At 41.4% G+C, this 20,291-nt stretch overlaps 2 protein-coding genes across 8 annotated transcripts in view; one reads left to right on the top strand and one right to left on the bottom strand.

The window, feature by feature from the left end:
• The window catches only part of LOC109397189 (uncharacterized protein K02A2.6), a 340,877-nt gene that overhangs the window by 167,588 nt on the left and 152,998 nt on the right, over positions 1-20,291 (top strand). The window lies entirely within an intron of this gene.
• Positions 1,084-3,673, bottom strand: LOC109397190 (transmembrane protein 205). The gene is made up of 2 exons (XM_019669535.3): positions 3,017-3,673; positions 1,084-2,661 (listed from the first exon to the last, which is right to left on the bottom strand). Exons 1-2 carry the CDS (start codon positions 3,289-3,291, stop codon positions 1,932-1,934), a joined length of 1,005 nt encoding a protein of 334 aa, XP_019525080.2. The 5' UTR covers positions 3,292-3,673; the 3' UTR covers positions 1,084-1,931.

Below are 20,291 nucleotides of genomic sequence, written 5' to 3'. Positions count from 1 at the left end.
CTCTCCAGAGATTCTGGGAGAAGAGATTCTGGAGAATCTCTTAAGAGATTCTGATGGAATCTCTACAGAGATTCTGGTGAAATCTCTTCAGAGATTCTGGTGGAATCTCTTCAGAGATTCTGGTGGAATCTCTTCAGAGATTCTGGTGGAATCTCTTCAGAGATTCTGGTGGAATCTCTTCAGAGATTCTGGTGGAATCTCTTCAGAGATTCTGGTGGAATCTCTTCAGAGATTCTGGTGGAATCTCTCCAGAGATTCTGAAGGAATCTCTCCAGAGATTCTGAAGGAATCTCTCCAGAGATACTGAAGGAATCTCTCCAGAGATACTGAAGGAATCTCTCCAGACATTATGAAGGAATCTCTCCAGACATTATGAAGAAATCTGTCCAGGGATTCTGAAGAAATCTGTCCAGAGATTCTGAAGGAATCCGTCCAGAAATTCTTAAGGAATCTCTCCAGAGGTTTTGGGGAATTTCTCGACTGATTCTGGAGAAATATCACGAGATTGTGGGACAATCCCTCCAGATATTCTGAGAGAATTTCTCCAAATATCCAGGTGAATCTTTCCAGGAATTCTAGGAGAAACTTTTTGGAGATCCCGGGAGAATCTCCAGAGATTCCAATAGTTTTTCTTTTAAGATTTAGATAAAATCTCTCTTAAGTCCGAAATACATTCAAAAAATCCTCTAGAATTTCCATATCAATTTGCTCTAAGCAATGATTGGCAAATTTCATCCACTCAACAGCACGGGGGATGACTGCGTCGGGACAATCTTTTTATTGTGTTGATTATTGGCCATATCGCATCGCGCACCCACGACGGCAGCGATATCGCTCGTCGACCGAATTCATGACGTCGAACGATCACGAGTTTTTTCTTCTTCTCTTGCCCGACGTATGTAGGTACGTATACCTACCTACCTACGTCTGCAGTTAGTTAGATTTACGACTGCAAAACAGTGGTTGAGCGGGGCGGTTGAAACCAGAAACCAGATTCAATTGAAGTTCAGGGACGAACCTGACCAGTCCAGATTTTGGGGTGTGATAGATCAACAACGGATGGGGGATAAAGTCTTCGAGAGGTTCAATTTGAAATAAGGTTTTCTAGTTTATTCAGGATAGGGGTGACCGCCCATGGCGGTCGCCTACTCATGGCGTCCTGGTGACCTCCTCCGGAGGTCACGCAGAACTTCTAGTTCTATAAATTCGTGCTTTTCGCTAGGCTGTCTCGTTGGCGTTGTGTTTTGAACTACTTACGAACTAGACGTGTGTCGTCGCTTACACAATAAATATTTGCTGTTTTATGGCAATTTGTGTGATCTGATTAAGGCTATCTACGATTATTATGTCTCCTAACGAACACTACTTCAGATCTGGATTCTCTAGTGGATCTACGGCGGCGGAGGCTCGTAGATCTCCCTGTTTCGCTGTCTCCTACACGGAACAATTTTCGACCATTGCTAGGTATAAATATCAACGAGCTTAACAACTAGACTATCTATAAACTACGAGGAAACAAAAAACGACTTTTTGTGCAATAATCTCCAAAAATTCAGTGCTTTTGTGCGGTCGAACAGCTCCGTTCGACCGCCTGGGATCTGAAGTAGTCTGTCTGCCTACGGTCCGAATCGAAATCGACTTCAGTCTCTGATTGGTTCTGTTTTTTTTTCTCTTTCTGTCCCACTGGAGCGGGGATAAAAACGACTAGATTCTTTCTGATTCTGATTTTGATCGCTAGGTTTCCACTAAACACACAAAGGGGCTAAAAGAACACCATAATACTGCTCCGCATTCCCGGGGGTTGGAATCTTCCGCAATAATACTTTGGCTTTCACAACGCACTCGTCCCGTCTCTCTCTTTCTCCTAATATCACAGTACACTCGACAGACGTCGTCGCCGTAGAAAACAAGATGGCGGCGGCGGCGGTCCTCTACAGAAGTTGCACTCGCGAGGCTAGGTAGTGCAGGTGAACAAAGGTGCACAGCAGGGACACCATGTTGACCATAGCGGTGGCCATGTGAATCTGCCGGAAGCGCTTGTGCACGTTCTGGTAGTGGTTGGAGCGTCGGAGCTGGGCGTTCTCGGTTCCACTGAAGTGGCCAACCTCCTGTCCAACGGTTTCGCTAGCCTCGAAGTGGTACTTTTGGTGCATCAGGCGCAGCATTGGAGGGGCAAGGTAGAGCCACACGATCAGCTCCAACGCGGCGCAGAGAGCGAGGCTGACGAGCTGGAGGATGACCAGAGGGTCCCAGCTGCGGATGTTGGCCGAGAGAAGTTCCGGGTGAGCTGTCTGCTGCAGCTTTATGAAGGTCAGCAGGGTCACAACGCTCAGCCCCGTACCCATGGAGAAGTACTTCGGGAAGAGGATCTCCTGAACGCGGCCGAAGGTGTGGCGTGGCAGGTTGAAGTAGAGAGCCAAGCCGGACACGAAGGTCATCCACATCTGGGCACCGAAGTGCGTTGCGAAGGATCCAAAGTAGGCCAACGAGACGAGAACGTTGGCACGGGTCTGCGACGCTGGGCAAGCGGAGCTATCAACCGCAGCCTCCGCTTCAGTCGCAGGCGATTGGCCTACGAGGTTGGGCCACAGTACAAGCAGGATGAAGGAGACGAACAGCATCGAGATTGCATGCGATGGCTGCGTGGTACGGGTGAGGATTCTAAGGGAAGAGCAGAGAGAAGAACACGTTCTGGTTAGAAAAGTGACCCCAATAGACGCTGCTTTGTCCCCCCAATTTGGCCAGGTCATCGACATACGCTACTGGTGCCGACGATGTAGAGCGAAATTCGCATGCAGCAGCGGCAGGTGGGGAGCAAGGAGCGAGCGGAACGGCATCACGCTCTCTGACGTTGAACTCGAGTGGCGTACGTGATTTTCGCACTGCCCTCTCCGCTCGCCCGCTTGCTCTGCACCCCGTGCTCCGTTTTTGCATCGCTACTACACCGTGCAGCAGAACGCTTATGTCAAGGTGATAAAGAACTCTTGCTGATAATCGCGAACCATTGTATACTCACTTGTAGGTGGTACTCCTTCGGAATTTCTCTCGCAGCTGCATGCAAGCATCAAACAGCTGCCGCGTGGCTTGCGTAGCGCCCACTAGCACATCCCGATAGAGAACTTCTTCCTCGGCCACGGTCTTCACTTCCGGATGGTGCACTTTCTCCAACAGGCAGGCCTTGGTCACTTCCTGCTTTTTCTCCACCAAGCACAATTCACTTAACATTGCACCGTCGAACAGCTGACCGCCTCCTAATCCGGCCACACGCTGTTCCATTTTATGCAGGCACATTTCCACTCGCTTATTGCACAATTGCACTTGCTCCCCACTCTTCAACAGCCTTTTTAATTACCGTTTGGCAGACCTCTGCCAAAATGTTCTACTCGTTCAAAACTCGCTGATATCGGCCACCTGAATCGGTCCGTTTCTCTTTCTGGAGATCTCTGTCGTGCGCGTCGTCGCTCGGGGAACTGAATGACGGTCCACTCGGGCCACCGATCGTATATATAACTCTCACCTTTCACCACTACACCGACACGGACGGGCCCACGAAGATAACGCGTGCACACAAGCCGCGCTCTCACCACTCTTTATCTGGTCCGCTTTGCTTTGGACGTTCGCGCTCTCCTCGCGAGAGCCCGAGCTGAACCCGAACCGCGGAAACCCGTCCGCTGTCTGACCGACAGACCGACCAGTCGGTTCCCACGCGGAGACACGGTGGGTGTGTGTTTCGTAATTAAAATGCGCTTTTAGTAGTTTATCGAGAGCTTTGATTGCACATTTGGGAGTCCCGTGTTCCGCAGAATACCTCATCGACGCGCTTGGTCGGTCCGTGGACAAACCGCGGCGATCGGTGACGTCCTCGATCCGCGTCCGCGGATCGGGTATCTTCTACGCAACGGGATTGGCCGGCTGATTCGTGCACACCATCGATCGGGAGATTTTTTGCGCCTTGCTCGATCGCTCCGCGATCAGCAGATCGCAGTGACGCGCGCGCGCGCGAACGCGCTCACTCGATCGTTAACTGATCGACGTCGCTGTCTGCTTCGGAAAGGAGGAAGCCCCCGAAAAAAAAGACGAACTAAAAAACCGTCTGTTTGTCTGTCGGTTGGTTGGTCAACTCTGCAGCATCCGTTCGCAGTGACGCGCGATGACTACCTACTTCGCGAAGTCTAGATAGTCGCCCGCCAGTTGATTTTACGACTTTGTAATTGAGGGGGAACTTTTACGAGCTGACTGACCGATCGCCAGCACCGCACCGCACCGGTTTTGGGTGCTAAAGTTCGAATTAGCGGCTCCCGTCATGGGCCTTTTATGACGATTTGATGCGCTTTATGGCGCGATTTTGAGTCACTTGAGAGAAGCCCACCCATGTGCGATATGGAATGATACAGTCGTTGTGGGAAATGTCAAAAATTTCGAGAATCCTGAGGAGATGTGATTTTCTATGGAAAGTTTGGATGATCATTGATCAACCAATTGCCTGATTAACATTTCAACAGATTCAGATGTGACAGCAATTTATCTATATTTCTGTTTGGAACAAATTGTCCGAGCAATTTTTGGAAACCAATCGGTCTTGGAGAGGGAGAACCATAATAAAACCTTAATGGTTGTATTTTGGATTTATGACGGTTCCTGCGACCTCTTCGAATCAATTTGACTTGAAACTGTTACCTGGAAACTGATATGAGCACACATAGTATTCGGCAAGATCATGCTGAGAGTTACGGATTCGATTCTCCGAGTGTCTTCGTCGCTGACACACCACGATATCCGAATGCACGAATGACGTTTCAATTTGTAACAAGTTTGACCCTGCGAATGACTTTGATTCGATTCCAGATCCAGAGTCAAGGAGGAGGTGTGATTTATGATTCCAAAGTTTGAAAGATGGTTGGCAAGCGAAGCGCCACTCGGCTCGGCTTGGATTGTGGCTGAGGTGTTTTCTCATTTCTATCAGTATTGCAATAGCAATGTTGTTGTTTTCCTATTGCATTGAAGCGGTTCTTCCACAATAATCACAATACTGCTTCTAATCAGTAGTGGGATCAGTGAGAAAGCGATAGTTGGCTATAGATAGACGACGGATTAGTTGAGCTGTTTATGTATTATCTACAGCTGTGCATTTTCATTGCAGGATTAGTTCAGTAGTGGGATTTAATATTGAGGTGGAGTATGAAACCAATAGTTTACAGTTATTGATATGCCCGCCAATTTTTTAAGCAGCCATTCCATATCAATCCGATACAGTAATTCTCATAATTTGATGAAAATTGTTAACTTCCTTAGAATGTTTCCAGAAATATTTCCTGTGATTTCGCAAAGGATCCCTAAACAAATTCCTCCAGAAATTTTTCAAACACTCCACAATTCACTCAGAAAGTTCTGCTGGTAGTTTCTAGTGCTTTTTTATACAGCGCCCGTTCGCTCGTTGCAAACCCGCTCATTGCAACGCTTTTTGGTTGCAAGTCCGCTACAGGTCGGACTCGATTATCCGGGTGACTCCAAAATTATTTCACCCCGGATAATCGAATCACCCGGATAATCGAGCCATGCATATTTTCATTTATTTTTTATGTTATTCAATCAAAAACTGTTCGTTAAACATAGAAGCTAACATACATGATGTTGTAGTGCCTAAACTTAACGTCTCGTATTATTAGAACCATGCTTTTTAAAAATGAAATTTTAGCTTTAAAATGTGAAAAAATAAAAACAATTTTTAAAAAGGCTAAATCTTATTTACAGGTGTTGTATTTGATGCTTATCACATATTTTGACATATTGTAGTCTAAAAATTTGTAAACAAAGCAAAAACAAACTTTTCCCCGGATAATCGAGCCATTTATGCCGGATAATCGAGCCCCGGATAATCGGTCCCCCGGTTAATTGAACCCCCGGATAATCGAGTCCGACCTGTAATTGCAAAATTTGACATGTGTTTGCAATTAAAAAGCAATCAGTCATGCTGGCAATGCATTTCAATGCTCTTTAGTGTCAAAGTGACGTTGCAACGAGCGAACGGCCGCTGTATAAGCATTCCTCGAGGCATTTCTCTTTCAATTCTTTTCTTTCGGTGATTTATCCAGAGAGATAAGGGACTCCGTGTTAATTGTTCATCATCATTACCCCCGAAATTTTGTAGATGCAAATCTCCAGTTCCAGTGGACTGATCTAACTGAAAACTTAATCGATTGTTCATCACATGTATGCATACAAACGATCAAATGTTTAACCCATTTCATGCAATAGAACTCGAGATTTGCATAAAAGTTTCAGAGCATTGATTGATGATTGTGATGACGCCCCGTAAAGCCTTCAAAATATCTTAGATATTTTCTACAGTTTTTTTTCGGAAATTCTTACTGAGTGATCTCGTTCTGGAATTCCTATAGAATCTCTTCATGTGGTTCTTTCGACTATTGCTTCAGATTTTCCTACAATTTCTTTGAATATTCTTCCGAGAAATCGTTTGGAGATGCCACTCGGAAATACTTCGGATATTTATTCGGGCATTTTCTTAAAGTTTTTTTCGTGAGATTTTTTTTCGTGGATTCTACCAGTAATTCCTTAAGCAATTTGCCCTGAGCTTTATCAAGGAAAACAGAAAATCGGTATAAGCATACTATTATAAAAGTAAAATGATTTAGCATACCAAAAAATGAAGAAATAACGTTGCATAAATCACACAGATTTTTTTTTTAATTGTTTTTATTTTTATTTAAGATTGATCAATCGTTCGTGCAAATCAATCGACGTAAAAATCGTAATGCAAAAGAGATCGTGAAAGATTTTAAGATTAATTCACTACTAAATCCACAGTTAAAATTGAACGCACTACCGATCAATTTAGTTTCATACACAGATAGAGTCTGTGGTTCAAATGTCAATATTTTACTAGACGTGTGTTGAAGGATGTTTACAAATATAGGCTGAACCTAACTCAACTAACAAATGATTATACATAGAGTACTTGATAACGAATGTGCTTTGGCTGAATGATAGTGAAGATCAAGCGATATTCTCTATGCTGCACAGGATACATGTGTGAGTAAGAGCTGCTGGAGCAGCGACGATCTCCAATATTGTTTTTTTTTTATGTTTGATACTTACAGAAGTACATGTCTCAAGAATTTCTTGTTCGATTTGTCAACAAATACAACCTAACGCATTTTCATTCCATCTCTGAACTCCAAAGTATAATTGTAGTTTTCTAAAAACCAAGCCAAACGACTATTTTTTGGATTTCTTTCTTTTTTCGCTTAAGTTTGAGCCAAAGCATTACAGTCAGTAGGAACTTTGCATTTCAAACCTGGTTAACAAACATGAAAGCACTTTATGGTATGCACTACTGCAACTAACTCGAATCTATGTAATTTTGTTTCTAATTCATCAGTTTTCTTGCTAAAAAAAATGTTAACAGGATGGAATTTTCCAGTGTTTTGGTTATGTAATAATATAGCTCCAAATCCAGAAGAACTTGCATCACAATGCAGTCGTGTTTCAACTTTTGCTACAATAGGAGCCGACACAAGTATAGCTCTTAGTTGTATTCATTTCAGATTCATCAAATAAGAAAACCGAATCCTTCTTCAATAGATTGTAAAGTGGTCTTGCTATCAGAGCAAAATTTTGAATAAATTTTCTAAAAAATCTGGTCATACCCAAAAATCCCTGAACATCCTTTGAAGTTTTTGGTACGCGAAATTGTAATACTGATTCAATGTGAGATTTACTTGGCTTTCGTTAAAATTTGCTTATAATATAACCTAAATATTCAATTTCGCAATTTATCAAAATAAGGCTCGAATAGATTGTTACTAAGAATATCAAATCCTCTCTAAGTGTCAATATGTTTAGAGGCTATCAAAATATCGTCTATATACAGACAAATCTTCTACTCCTCAATCAGTTACTTCAAAAATGTGTTCACATATTGACCATCAGGAGTAATAAATGATGTAAATTTTATATATTCTGAAGCCTTCTGTTTTGATGAAATCCTGATTTACATCCAAAATTTATAGTATATTTTGGTCTTAATTTATCAAAAATATATCTTATAGCAAAGGTAAAGAGTAATTATCACGCGAGGTATATTTATTTAGCTTTCTATAATGAACACTACTGTGGGACTTGCGAAAGAAGACCACTTTCTTTAATGATTCCTAATTCTAGAATCTCATTACCTTTAAGATCAACTTTTAATTTATCATCATATGATAGCCTCCTTCACTTTAAATGAAAAGGTGCGCCAGACTTGAAAAATATTTTCTTTTTATAAACTACCTACTTGTGGTCTTATTGGTCGTTTAAATACGAAATAATTAGGGGGTTCACTAAACAGCGCAAACCGATTAAACTGATAAAACGTCGCAATGACCAAGGCAATCTTTGATTATTTCATTCGCAATTTCATGAAACACTTCAACAATCAGATAATCATGGCTTACACAGTTATTTAATCTGTTCAGTGAATACCCTTAATATTTTTCAGTAACAAACTTCAAATTTTCCAAATGATCTTTATCAATGCCACCTGTATTTTTGAGATTTTTTGTCAATCAACGGAACAAACAGTCTCTATTCGAATGAGTATAATCAGTTGTGTACCTTTTAATTCCGCCCTAATTGCTTACCTTTGACAGATATGCGTATTTCGACTACCAGTTGTAATCTTCCTCAGTGTCAGTTATCCACTAGAGGGTTCGAAAAATCGATACAAGTCTCTATTACATTTTTTCTGGTCCAATCTGCTCATCTGTGAAAACTGGTTTATCGAATATCTTCATATGGACATTTTCTATAACTGTACGCATTCCTGGCTTCATAAGAACATCCCTTTCTATGATAAGGGGGCATCCATTAAGTACGTCACGCTCAGAGGGAGGAGGGGGTCTCCGGAAAGTGTGACAAGCAATGCTTTAGGTATACGAAAAATCCGTAAATTTTGCGTGACGTACTAAATGGATGCCCCCTAATGTTTTACGAGTTCAGAGCTGAATCGGGAACAACTAAAAAAATAATAATTTTAAAAGATAAACTTTGATTTGAAACATCCCACAATGTCAATCCCTGGTATCTCCAAATACTCTTTTAAGAAATGTCCTCTTCTTCATCATCTTCTTCTTATTGTATGGCTCTACGTCCGCACTGGGACATGGCCTGCCTCGCTTCAGCTTAGTGTACTTTGGACACTTCCATAATTATTAATTAAAGGGCTTTCTTTGCCTGCCATTGCATGAATTTATACCTACATATTGTGAGGCAAGAAAGTACAATGATTCTCTATGCCCAGGGAGTCGAGAAAATATTCCCGACCAGAACGGGAATCGAACCCACCGTCTTCGAATTGGCGATCCATAGCCTTAACCACTTGGCTAACTGGAAAAAATTGAAATTTTTACTGTAAGTTGATCAACTAGTTGTTTATCAATGGTCCAATTTTGGGCAAGATCGGGCTATTCTACATCAAGTTAGAAAGATTCTAGAAAAAGTCAAAATTATTCGATAGCCAACTTTAAACTGTTATATCTCCGGATTCAATGGACCAAATGCAATGAATTTTTTTGATGCACTTTTCAAGAAGTTCTACCTATTTGTCCATTTTTAGAAAAGTGATTTTTCTTATATGTATTAACGAGATTTTAGCCCTAGGCTAGTTTATCTCGAAACCCATGCTTAACTTCCCTTCCGAAGGAAGATCTCACATTTTGCGAGTTTGTCGGGAGTGGGATTCGATCCCAGGTCCTTGGCGTGATAGTCAAGTGTTCTAACCATCACACCAGGTCCGCTGAAAAGTGAAAATTTGACATGTCCCGATCATTTTGTCTATCCCGTGTAGTTATATACTGATCATGCTGCATAGTGTATCGGACATTTGACGAAATTGTTTATGTACCGGGAAAATATAATTCCAAGTTGGTGATAGGCCCAGTCAGACCCCTGAATGTTATTGTGTGGAAATGCCATTGAAGGTTTGTAATATTCTCCGAGGCGTTCGAAATCCAACAGAGCACGTCCCAGTGTTGTGGATAGGAGAAAAATGGAGGTTTCTCGCATTTTTAAGGTGAAACGGGACGCCGTGTTATTTTTCCTATCCTCTTTCTAACAGTTTGCCTCGCGATTTTGCAGATGATAATCTTCGAGTTTTAGGGGTCTCCAGTTAGCCTACCCAAGCAACACACATGTTATAATAGAGTTACGACAGCGCAAGTTTTGGTTGTATATAAGTTTATTTTACGTAATTCTAACATTGTGTTGAAATAACGTTAAATAAATTTCTATACAACCAAAACTTGCGCTGTCGTAACTTTTATATAACATGTGTGTTACTTGGGTACCCGAGCAAAGGCGGATAACAAAATGATATCACTTTGATAATAAACTGTGTTATCGGTGCTATCATTTTGTTATACATGTTATCATATTTTCCAATTGATGATAACTATATGGTAACAAATTTAGTTATCGATAGTTTTGGCCTATCGCGATAACATAAAAATACTCAATGAAAACAAAATATGTTATCAGCTTCCAAGCGCATATTTCAAAGCGTTCCCAAAACTGAGAGTCTGGTGGATTTCGAATCTCAAAATAGATCCCACTTTCCACCACCGATGCAACGGGAGTAAGAAAGCGTAGCCTTCAACTACTCTCCCTCTCACTGAGTCCCGTTGGTATGGGGGCTATCGGCTGAGACCGGTAATCGCTCAGGGTTCGAAACCCACTGGGCCCAATAGATGAAAACATTGGTTGTAGATTATAAGAAAAAAATTTCAATAGCTGGCGATGTCGATAAAGCAGATTTTCACTATTTTGGTCGATAAAATAGCTCTAAATGATAACTAATTGATAACAAAACCTGTTATCAATCACTCGTCTTTTTCCATATTGATAACTAAACGCAATGTGGAACAAAATATTGTATAACACAATTAGTTATCAACTTGAACTCAATGGTAACTTAAGTTCTTATCATTATGATATTCGAGGAGTAAATTTGTGTTATCATTTTTGTTATGTTGGCTCTTAATTCAATCTAAATGATAACAAACTCAATTATTAAACGAATGATAACCTGCTAACAGAACTTATTATCATTTTGTTATCCGCCTTTGCTCGGGTAGTGGTTAAGGCTATGGAACGCCAATCCGGAGACGGCGGGTTCGATTCCCGTTCCGGTCGGGAAAATTTTCTCGACTCCCTGGGCATAGTGCATCATTGTACTTGCCTCACAATATACAAATTCATGCAATGGCAGGCAAAGGAAGCCTTTCAATTAATAACAGTGGAAATGCTCAAAAGAACACTAAGTTTAAGCGAGGCCAAGTCCCAGTAAGGACGTAGAGCCAGAAAGAAGAAGAAGAAAAATAAGAATCTCGAGTTCTATCGCAGTGAAGATGTTGAAAAACAATCACCATATGGACTGCAAGTGAACATACACAATGATAGGTTTTTGTTGCAAAACATGAAGTAGAATCTGAGATTACCATCTTAGTAGCAACAGAGCAATGGCGGATATTTCCCCGACCGTCCCGTTCGAGATGGTTAACGAATTGGAGTGGGTAGGAGTGTCCGTTTGTTATAACAAACAATTGGACGCTCTTTTTTCTATGACTTGCTTGTCATTTTTTTTTTCTGGTTTCGAAAGGTATGCGAGTCTTCAAATAAATTTGCATCCGAATAGCACTAATATTGTCAAGTCTGTACCAACACCCTAATCCCACACAAAAATACCCTTTTCCTATGCCATATCAAATAAATGGTCGCAGTGGCATTATGTCCCCAACAAGGAAAAATAAATGCCATATCCATTGTGTGATCAGCAAAGACTATTCAGACATTACCCCTCCTTTTCTCGGCTTTAGACTGACTTGCGCTCTCATTGCCCCACCAAATGCTGCAAAATGAAAATGAAAATTCCTGCGATACCTCAGTTTAAGCAAACGTTGTCTTCAGAATGTTGAGAATTCCGGAAAAACTTAAGCTTGAAAATGGCTCTTCCAGTCTTGACAGCTATTTATTCTTGTATTTGAATTTTGTCAAGGCTGGAAGAGCCATTTTCAAGCTAAAATCTATCGCAGTGGAAACCAAAAACGGAAAAACTTAAGGCAAAACGATTTTGGTACGACTGCATCCATTTCTAAGTGTTTCCCCGTAATTTCTTAAAAATGATCAACTTCATTATCTCTTCATTGATTTGAAAAACGCTTCTTTAACGTTTCTTCGAAATCTTCAACGTTTTCTTCTTGACATCCAGCAAAGCTTGGACTGAATTAACAAAGGTCCTCTAATTTTACGGGACAAGTCGAATTCGGCATCCTCGTTGAAACTCCATGAACTCGATCTCCTGGTACATTTTCGGAACAAAAATTCGCTCAGTTGCTTGATTGGGTATCCATAACATCGGATCTGATTTCCACAGCCAAAAAAGGAAGATTTCTTCCGATATCCTTCAGCATTTCAGGGTCCGACTGTTCTCGACCAATGGGGACTCAGGAACGTTTTGACGGCTGTTCAAGAACGATTTTTTTATGATATGTGCTGAGCAGAGTGAAACACGTATGTTCCGTTTGAGCATGGCTCCAGAGGCACGTGTGTAACATTATAACTACATCTTATTAATCATTTTTTTTTACTAACATATCTTTTGAGACATGGCTGAGTACTGGATCAAAATGCATCATTATAGAATTAGCAATAAATCATTTATATTGCATCATTTCCCTAATATCGACAGCACAACAAAACAAGGCAGGTCGCTGGAAAACTGGCCGACAATGCAACATTATTGGAATGCGGTCTATGAGAAAGTTAATTATTTTGTTTGTACTGCATAAACTAATAACAGCTATTGTGCTTGACGCATAACAACGCAATGCGTATTGTCACCGTGGGCAAGCTTCACAGTGCTTACTTAAACACCACGAAAGCTTATGAAAGCTTACACCTAATTGCATCACGCACTTGCAAGAAAGGGTACACTACCAATAGGACGCAATCAGTGAAGTACTAGATTGAAAGTAGTGAGCTGGAATTTTGTATGGTGAGATGATCAATTCTCCATTTCTGCAATGAAATAGTGCAACCTGGGTATTATGATTGATTGCCTAATTTGATGATATTTGAGCAAAAGTTTGGGTAACTGTGTTGTTGTATTATTTATTTCTTGCAACCTCAACAACACAGTTACCCAAACGTTTGCTCAAACAGCATTAATTAGGCAATACATCATAATACCCACGCAGTTTGCACTATTTCATTGCAGAAATTAGAATTGATCATCTAATCATGCAAAAATCCTGATTGCGTCCTTTTACCGACTCTGCTCACCAATATTGACGGTAAATGATTATTTCTGGCGTTCGATTTGAATAGGTCCTATCAGCAAAGTAATCAGAGCAAGCATACGACCTATTGAAATGGAATGCCAAATTCAATGTTTCTTTTTTTTTTTTTATTATTTTTTTTTTTGTGCTGGAGGTGAACCAGCCTCGAGCTAAAAATCTCCCTAATAAAGCTAATAATAATAATAAATTATTATTCACAATTCCGATCATAAGGTTTGGGGTTACTTTCAGCGACCGCAAATATTTCTTCGGACGTAAAACAGCTGGGATATTGTGCCTAAAGGAGTGACGTAGCGTAATCAGGAGGTCGACCGTTAGGGCTGGTTCTTCACAGATTTCTATGAAAGTATTCAAAACATCCTGAAACAACGTCGAAGGCATCGTTCTCATTTCACTAACACTTGTTTTGACCTTTGGGAGAAATTTGTTTTTATTAGTTGAAATTGAAAAAAAAAACTTATTACCACTTTGCTTTTCCAAAGGAAACTTTCAAAGTTTTGAAAGAAAAACTAGCCAGGATGAGCAAAAATATTTCAATTCCACTATTTGTGCTTATTTTTGGACAGATTGACATATTTCGTCTGCGACTTATAATAGCCTTCTTCAGTGCCAAGTGCTCGATTTCATTATTTTAATCACACATTCTGGAAATTTATCATTTTTTTTTTTAAATAACGGTTAAAAGAGTTTACACATACACACATAACCATAACATTTACATGCTAGCATAAACGTCTGTTATCTGTGGTTTTACATTTTTTCCAATGAGCCATTTTACGAGACGTTTCGGATCAGCTGAACGCTCATTTCATGAATGAAAATTTGAAAGGAGGTTGCGCCCAAGCCCGTGAATGTTAATATCAATATCAACACTGTTGTCGTTTCGTAAAATAGCCTATAAAGTGAAAACGATCAAAATTGAATGTAATATCCCATCTATTTTTTTTCGAAACGCGCATTCATATTGCATCATCCTTTGGAAACGCAAGTTTATTTCGAAAATTTTAATTCAAACTTTGTACTCACATGGTAGAGGTAAAACTGGTTCACCGTCTAAGTAAATGACGAGATATTTCCACGGGCTCTCGATGCGAGGTGAATGACATCCATTTACCTACTTGTTGTTGTAAATTTTTGTGAGTCTCTTAACCTGTCTGCTGATGCAGCATCGCAACCAACCAGAAGCAACAACCTGAAGATCAAGCGCGGCACACATTTTCTTACTCGTGTGAGTTTTCAAATACTGACCGGAATAACTTGGGCTAGGAAATCAACGCTTTAGAAATGATGTGTTTATGAATAGCGGACCCCACACGAGCATCAAAATCAGTAATGTTTGTTGGAATATTCATCATACTCTTAGTTTTTGCGTTTCTCGTTCGACAAAGTGAACTGAAAGGCAATATGTTCACTCAAAAAACGAATTTTCGATAGAAGGCTCCGAGAGCCAAGTCACATATCCCGTAAACGGGGGTCAAATTGATCTCCGGATCGAAATTGATCGGACGTTTTCCCGTTAGATCAAGTATACTATCAATAGTTTCCTCTCAAATAGTGTGCTGCTGGAACGAGTCACTAAACAATATTTGTAAGCAAACTATTAAAAGTATGATTTATCTAACGGAAAAACGTCTGATCAATTTCAACCATGAGATCAAGTTGACCCTGGTTTACGGTACCAATCATCTCAGTTCGACGAATTGAGATGATGTCTGTGGGTATGTATGTGTGTATGTATGTCTGTGTACAAAAAAGGTTACTCACTTTCAAGGCACTTCCCATCGGTTGATTTTTCGGATTATAACTGGAATCGAACCGTAATTTTATCGCATTGTTTGCGTATAAAAATGGTTCGGATCGGTCAAGGCGTTCCGGAATTATGGCCATTTCAGTGATCCGGACCAGCACCGGTAGAACTGGCCGCTTATAAAACTGAATCAAGCCCCATCGTGCGATACATCATACTACCGCAATTTTTGTAAGCTTAAGCATGGTTGACGAACTTTGTGTGGAAACCAATAGTAGAGACCAGAAATTCCTCGATGACGGCCCAAAATTCAAGATGGGTGCCTAACATTCAAGGTGGCGGCTCCAAACCCAAGATGGCGTCTGTTTAATTGAGTTTTAGCCCTAAAACCATGCAATATGGGTATATTTGGCATAGGGAAGATGCCTGGACTCTAAAAATGGTGACCAGAACATCCAAGATGGCGGACTTAAATCCAAAATGGCGGCTCCAAATTCTAGATTGTGGCATTTTTCTACGAGTTGGAATCTCAAACATCAAAATTCCTGATGCCATGAAATGGATTTCTGTTAGAGTTAAATGTATGAAAGTGCGATGTACATCAACATGTCACTGGAGTTTTATTGAAATGGGTTTTCGAAGGGACGAGAAAGGCGCTATCACCGCTAGGTGCGTTAATTAGGATTTTTAAAATATATATATTTCAAAAATCTTTTGATTGAGCTAGTGAAATTCCAACAAAGTATTAGAGTCTGTGTGAGTCTGTGTGTAACAGAATATCAACACACCATTAAAAGGAAGGCTAATGAAATTAGAACAAAATCGTTTAAATTCCATGATTAGTGTGCTTCACATGGTAAAAACGTGTTTTTTTAAGTTTTTTGGTTTGACTTTGGGCACTGCGTTAATGAATTTTCGTCAATGACCAAAAGTTTCCCAATGTGTGACTCAAAATATATCCGGAGTATTCGAATCGTATAACAACCGATTCATTGTTCAAACCGCCGAAATCTGACACCGCTGCGCTGGTGCTGTTGGCTGGCAGTGAACCCCCGCTTAGGTTGAATCGGATTCCACGAAATCGATAAAAATCAATTAACTTTTTTTTTACTTTCGACGAGCATGCTGCGATTCAAGGCTTACCTTACTTCCTAGCCCAGTCAGAATGGCGGGGCGATTATGTTTACGAAAGGTGAATCAGTACAGTTTGAATGCGAGAGGTGTCACATGCTGAACAGAAAATCCCGCAGATGAAACATTTTCCAGAAACCGTACAAGTTGCTTGCAGATGCGTTTGCAAGTATAGCACTAGTGTGAAATCAGATGTGGACTCTTATTTTGAATTTCATGCGTACTTCAGAAGCAGAAATCCACGAGTTTATGCGTCTACAAGATTTGCATTATTGAAAGCGTAAATAAAGGTTTTTGACAGCTTGCAACGATCGATGTGTTCCAAAAGGTTGATTAAAACCAAAAAGATGTCTAGTTATGGAATTCTCACTGTACCTTTTTTTAGCTAGTTTTATTGAGGCTCAGTCGACCCCAGTCGCTCACTGTACCTGCCAGCATCGATTGAGGAAAACCCAATCCTGTAAACTGGTTTCTCCGTTCGTACGTGACAATTTTGAGCATTGTTTCAACTGGCCTCGGTCTTCCTCTTGAGGACTAATCGTCCCTCTTCAATGGAGTCGATTTCAACCGATCCTCACTGATATGGTGTAACAATGCCATCGATAATGCTGTGAAGTGTTTTTTTTTCACAAGTAGTCGAAGTCCTGCGCTGCGCATTGTCCCAGGATTAGAAGTGCTAAAAATATCAAAATTTCTCGTGCTCGGAATAACGGTTGGAAAACAATACAAATGTGGCAATCAAAAGAAAAGGGGCTGAGGCTGATGGAATTTCTCAATGGGTGTTGGATTTGTCGTCTGGATTTAGTCCAGTACTGCCTGCGGCCGGAATCAAGTAGAAACCATCGTCGATTGCACAATAATTGAGGTCCTTTCAAGTGCCGTTCGCGCTCACATTCGAATTGTGCTGATGCTCAATCGCTTGTGGCGGTTATTGTTGTAGACCGGTTGAATGATGTTTGATGGAGAACCTTCGCTTACCTTTTTGCTGCGCAGCACGAGCGAGCGGAAGGGATCATCGGAGGAAGCTTATCGAGATCAACTGAATCCCAATAATGCCGCGATCCACTACCGGACGGTGTGGATTGAATTTTCAAGTCAATCGTTGCAGCCTGCCCGCCCCCGTCGGATTCTTCTTTTACTCTTTGACTCGGGGCGACGGTGGCGACTAAAGCAATGCAGATAATTCGGTCGGTTCCAAAATCAATGGATTTTGGTTTCCGCTTCTCCCGCCGCAATGGAATTCGTTGCGTTTGCAATAGCTATAAGCGCGATAAGTTTATACGGGCGTCCAAGCTATGTGACTTATTAAAAGGTTTTTTTAATCTGTATTACGAGATTTTTAGCCCTAGACTAGTTCATCATGGGACACACGCTTTACTTCCCTTCCGAAGGAAGAACTCACGTTTTGCGAGTTTGTCGGGAGTGGGATTCTATCCCAGGTCCTCGGAGTGATATTCAAGTCTTCTAACCATCACACCACGTCCGCTCCACTTATTAAAAGGTGCTATAGTACTATGATATGTTTAAATTGTTACAATAATTTCAAAATATTTACGGTTGCTGTGGTTGATTTCTTGTTTTTTTTTTTTCAAGTTTGAGTAGATTGCTGCTCGCTGAAATAAAAAAAAAATTAAAAAAAAAACTAAAAACTAAACCGAATGTATCACATTATGAAATCTTAATCACTCAGTCCTGCCAAAATTCCATGCACTTAATATCACAGTCAAACAACAGTGTAGACTAGAACGAACTCACCAAATTCGCACCAATATTTGAAATGGGCCTAACTGCTTTTGGAAATGTTACTTTTTTGAAATCTGTAGGTATCAGTTCATCCCGCAGACGCAAACTACATACTGTGTTTGTCGAAAAGAGGAGACTTTTCCTGTCTAGTACTTGTTATAGAACACGTGTTAAGAAGTTATATACGTTAAAGTGCGTGAAAATAAGGATACGTTTTTTCTTCCTGTTCCGTATGGCTCTACGTTCACACTGGAACTTGGCCTTACTTACCTTACCGATCAGGCGAAGGCCGGGGTGGCCTCTGCTGTACATAGTAGCCGCCTCCATTCTATTCGGTCCATGGCTGTTTGTCTCTAGTTTCGCACTCTGTGTAGGGTCCGCAGATCGTCCTCCACTTGGTCGACCCACCTAGCTCGCTGCGCTCCACGTCTTCTTGTACCGGTCGGATGACTCTCGAGAACCATTTTAGTCGGGTTGCTATCCGACATCCTGGTGACGTGACCCGCCCACCGTAGCCTCCCGATTTTCGCGGTATGGACAATGGTTGGTTCTCCCAGCAGCTGATGCAGCTCGTGGTTCATTCGCCTTCTCCAAGTCCCGTCTTCCATCTGCACTTCGCCTTAGATGGTACGCAACACTTTCCGTTCGAAAATTCCAAGGGCGCGTTGGTCCTCTGCATGTAGGGTCCATGTTTCGTGCCCATAGAGGACGACCGGTCTAATCAGCGTTTTGTAGATGGTTAACTTCGTGTTACGGCGAACTTTATTCGATCGTAGAGTTCTGCGGAGTCCAAAGTAGGCACGATTTCCTGCCACAATGCGCCTCTGAATTTCTCTGCTGGTGTCGTTCTCGTCGGTCACCAGTGAGCCCAAGTACACGAATTCTTCAACCGCCTCAATTTCATCACCGTCGATATAAATTCGGGGTGGCGGGCGCGGTGATTCCTCCCTAGAGCCCTTTGCCATCATGTACTTTGTCTTCGACACATTAATGACTAATCCGATTCGCCTGGCTTCACTCTTTAGTCGGATGTACGTTTCCGCCATCGTCTCAAATTTACGAGCAATAATATCAATATCATCGGCGAAACCAAGCAGCTGAACGGACTTCGTGAAAATCGTTCCACCCGCTCTCCTAATTACACCCTCTAACGCAATGTTGAACAGCAAGCACGAAAGACCATCACCTTGCCGTAACCCTCTGTGAGATTCGAAGGGACTCGAGAGTGTCCGTGATACTCGAACTACGCACATCACTCGATCCATCGTTGCCTTGATCAATCGTATAAGTTTATCCGGGAATCCGTATTCGTGCATAATCTGCCATAGCTGTTCTCGATCGATTGTTGTCCTGCTGACTTCAGCTAGATTGATGAGGTACGATTCGAGCGTTTGTTCACCAAGGAGGTGCGGCTCAAACAGCGTCTGTTCTGGCATCCAGCGGCTGAGTAAGAAACGCTGCACCACGCCCAGCTAGATCCAAGGTGGTAGCCCCATCAGCGTGGTCGTCCCAGTGTTGGTTGGGACGTTAAAAAGAACTGGCACGATGGCCCTCCGGCGAGACAGGAGTGTTGACGTAGGCCCAATAAGCCACCCGTAAAAATCCCCATTGCGAATAACATAGGAGAAAATACGACTCGATACAATCGGCAAAGACCCACGCGACGAAATAAGGACTACGATTGGAAACTTGGAACATGGAATTGCAAGTCACTAGGTTTCGCAGGATGTGACAGGATAATCTACCATAAGAAACTAAGGATTCCCAAAAAATCGTTAAGAAATCCCATCAGTTCTGAAAGTATCCTTCGAGGAGTAATTGGATAATTTTTTGAAAGAACTTATACAGGATTCCTGGAAGGAATTTCTCAAGGATTCCCACAAGGAACTTCTAGAGGATTCTCAGGAATAACTCCCCGGAGATGCCTATACAGAACATCAGGAGGACTCCCTGAAGAAACTTCTGGAGGATTTGAGAAAAGATGTCCTGGAAGATTACTAGACTAAACTTCCGGAAGATTCCCAGTAAACGCAGTAAGAAATCGGGGAGATTCTCATTATTATATTATCTCTATTAACGAGATTTTCAGCCCAATATCATGAGAAACTATTTAAAGAATCCAAGAAAGAACTTCTGATGAAATTCTAGAAGAACTATCCCAGATCTAGGAAAGGAATCCCAGAACGAAATTCTGGAGGAACCCCAGAAAAAAAACCTGGAGAAATATCAGCAAAAATTTCTGGAGGGATTTCAGAAAGTAATCTTGAAAGAATTCTCGTACGCAATTCTAAAGTAACGGAGACATTCCCCGGAGC

Source organism: Aedes albopictus, chromosome 1, assembly GCF_035046485.1.
Source record: "Aedes albopictus strain Foshan chromosome 1, AalbF5, whole genome shotgun sequence".
Taxonomy (NCBI): Eukaryota; Metazoa; Arthropoda; class Insecta; order Diptera; family Culicidae; genus Aedes; species Aedes albopictus.
Note: the sequence above shows the minus strand (reverse complement) of the source record. Positions and strands in the feature narration are given on the sequence as shown.

Coding starts and splice junctions, on each gene's coding strand:
- LOC109397190 (XM_019669535.3), bottom strand. CDS start 3,291: ATGTGCCTGCATAAAATGGAACAGCGTGTGGCCGGATTAGGAGGCGGT. Junction 2,662..3,016: donor CGAAGGAGTACCACCTACAA/GTGAGTATACAA, acceptor CTCTTCCCTTAG/AATCCTCACCCGTACCACGC.